This window comes from Merops nubicus, unplaced genomic scaffold, assembly GCF_000691845.1.
Source record: "Merops nubicus isolate BGI_N331 unplaced genomic scaffold, ASM69184v1 scaffold35213, whole genome shotgun sequence".
Taxonomy (NCBI): domain Eukaryota; kingdom Metazoa; phylum Chordata; class Aves; order Coraciiformes; family Meropidae; genus Merops; species Merops nubicus.
The window spans coordinates 2,422-4,940 of record NW_008597460.1 but is presented as its reverse complement, the minus strand read 5'-3'; the positions used below and the strand labels follow the sequence as shown (position 1 = coordinate 4,940).

Below are 2,519 nucleotides of genomic sequence, written 5' to 3'. Positions count from 1 at the left end.
GGAGATCGGCCGGTCGACGGAGAACCGGCCCCTCTACGTGCTCAAGGTGAGGCTTTGGGGTTCGTGGGGAGGGGGTGGCAGGGCAGGGGACAAACCCAGCCCCCCAACACCCCATCTCTGCTCTCCCAGTTCAGCAAAGGGGGGACGAACCGCCCGGCCATCTGGCTGGACACCGGCATCCACTCCCGCGAGTGGGTCACCCAGGCCAGCGGCGTCTGGTTCGCCAAGAAGGTACCACCAGCTCCCCCCCTGCCCACCTCCCGTGGCCCCCACAAGCCCCCCCGGGGCTGACCCCGCAGAGGGGACGGCGCCCGAGCGCCCCCCAAACCACCCACCTCTCTAGATTGTCCTGGATCATGAGAAGGATGAAGGGCTGGCCTCAATCCTGGACAAGATGGACATCTTCCTGGAGATTGTCACCAATCCAGATGGCTTTGCCTTCACCCACACCAAGGTATCACCCTAGGTTTTGGGTCTCTGGGTCCTGTGGCCACGCTGGATGGGGCTGGGGGGCAGGGTTGGGGTGCTGCACATCGAGGACCCCCCTGAAAAGCCAAACCTTGTCCGTGTTGCCACGGGATGGGGAGGGCATCACCATGATTCTGCCCCCCCGTTGGCTGGTGGAGCTCCAGCCCTGGGGCACCAACTGAGTTGGGTGTGGCCCCCCCCCAGAATCGCCTGTGGCGCAAGACCAGGTCCAAGCACTCGGGCTCCATTTGTGTCGGCGTGGACCCCAACCGCAACTGGGACGTGGATTTTGGAGGTCAGAGCTCTCCCCTTCACCCTGCGGGGAGGGTTCCACCCTCCAGGTGGAGGCTCTGAGGCCATTTCTGGCTCAGAAAGATCTGCTGATGTCCCCTGGGGGAAGGGATGGGGTTTGCTCCCTGTGGCAGAGGTGTGGGTTTGGGTTCCACCAGGGTTTTGGTGTCCCCTAGTGACCAGCACGGTGGGGACCACAAGGGAAAGCCACCATAGAAACATCTGTGAGGAAGCCCAAGAGTTTTCCTCACTGGCCACCAACCAGATGAGGGGTGGAAAAAGCCCTTTACCCTTGTGGCCACCCAACGGCCACCAAACCTTCACACTGTGTCTTCTCCACAGGGTCTGGGGCCAGTGGAAACCCCTGCTCGGAGACCTACCGTGGACCTTACCCCAACTCAGAGCCCGAGGTGAAGGCCATCGTGGACTTTGTGAAGAACCACGGGAACATCAAGGCTTTCATCTCCATCCACAGCTACTCCCAGCTCCTGCTCTACCCCTACGGCTACACCAGCACCCCAGCTCCTGACCAGAAGGAACTGGTAGGGCTGGCAGGGAGGTTTGAGGGGGGCTGGGATGGTGTGAGGCTGCTCTTCCACTCTCCAAGGAGGAGGAACCTCCCTCCTGCACCACGAAGGGGACGTTGGCAAGCTGGCAAGAAGCCCTGGCTCCTCTGCCAGCCCCTGGGGACTCCCCCAGGCCGAAGCTCTTGAGCTTTGGGGTCCTTTTTTCCCCGTGGAGCAGCTCTGCAGGCTCTATCTCACAGGCTTGGCCCTTCTCCAGCTCACCTTTCTCCCTTCTGCACCTTCCCAGGACGAGCTTTCTGAGAAGGCTGTGGCAGCTCTGTCCTCTCTGTATGGCACCAGGTACAAGTACGGCAGCATCATCTCCACCATCTGTAAGTAACAGGGGTGGGGGCAGCAGCAGCTCCCCCCAAAACACACCAAGACCCCACAAAACCCCCCCCAGAAGTTCCTCAACCTTCTCCTTGTCCCCCCTGCAGACAAAGCCAGCGGCTCGACCATCGACTGGACGTACAAGCAGGGCATCAAATACTCCTTCACCTTCGAGCTGAGGGACAAGGGGCGTTATGGGTTCCTCCTGCCTGCCAAGCAGATCGTCCCCACGGCTGAGGAGACCTGGCTGGCCTTGAAGGTCATCATGCAGCACACCCTGGAGCACCCCTACTGACCAGCCCCCGGGGCTGGGGGGAATGGGGGAGGAAGCGAGGCAATAAAGAGGTGTGAAGGATGAGGAATGGGTTTCATTGTTCTTCTCCAAATCACTGTGAAAAGGGTTTTTTTTTGGAGGCTGACTCAGAGCTCTCCTGAGTGAAGGTGGTGGCAGCCAACAAAAAGGGCACGGGCTGGCCCAGGGGAGGAAAAGGGCATGAAAACAGTGGGACACAAAGAGAATTGTTTTGGTTGGAAGAGAGTTTTGAGATGCTGGAGTCCAAATATTAACCCAGCCCTACCAGGTCCCCACTGCCCCGTGTCCCTCACCCCACATCTCCACGGCTTGGAAACCCCTCCAGGGGTGGGGACTCCACCACTGCCCTGGGCAGCCTGGCACAGGCCTCCACAGCCCTCCAGGGCAAGAAATTGTTCCCAAAATCCAACCTCAACCTCCCCTGGGGCAACTTGAGGCTGTTCCCTCTGGAGCTGCCAAGGGCAGGCAGGTGCCTGTGTTCCCCCTGCTCAGGCAGGGCTGGATGGGAGGAGGTTCAGTCTGACACACACTGGGCAAAGCAGAGACCCTGG

At 60.5% G+C, this 2,519-nt stretch overlaps 1 protein-coding gene across 1 annotated transcript; it reads left to right on the top strand.

Moving 5' to 3' along the window:
* Positions 1-4: 4 nt before the first annotated feature.
* LOC103769512 (carboxypeptidase A1-like) lies at positions 5-1,950 on the top strand (the record flags this gene model as incomplete). The annotated part of the gene is made up of 7 exons (XM_008936711.1): positions 5-46; positions 130-231; positions 344-454; positions 673-763; positions 1,102-1,301; positions 1,573-1,657; positions 1,763-1,950. Coding segments are annotated over 7 exons (819 nt in total), but the record flags the coding sequence as incomplete, so codon positions are not given.
* Between the last annotated feature and the right edge of the window lie 569 nt (positions 1,951-2,519).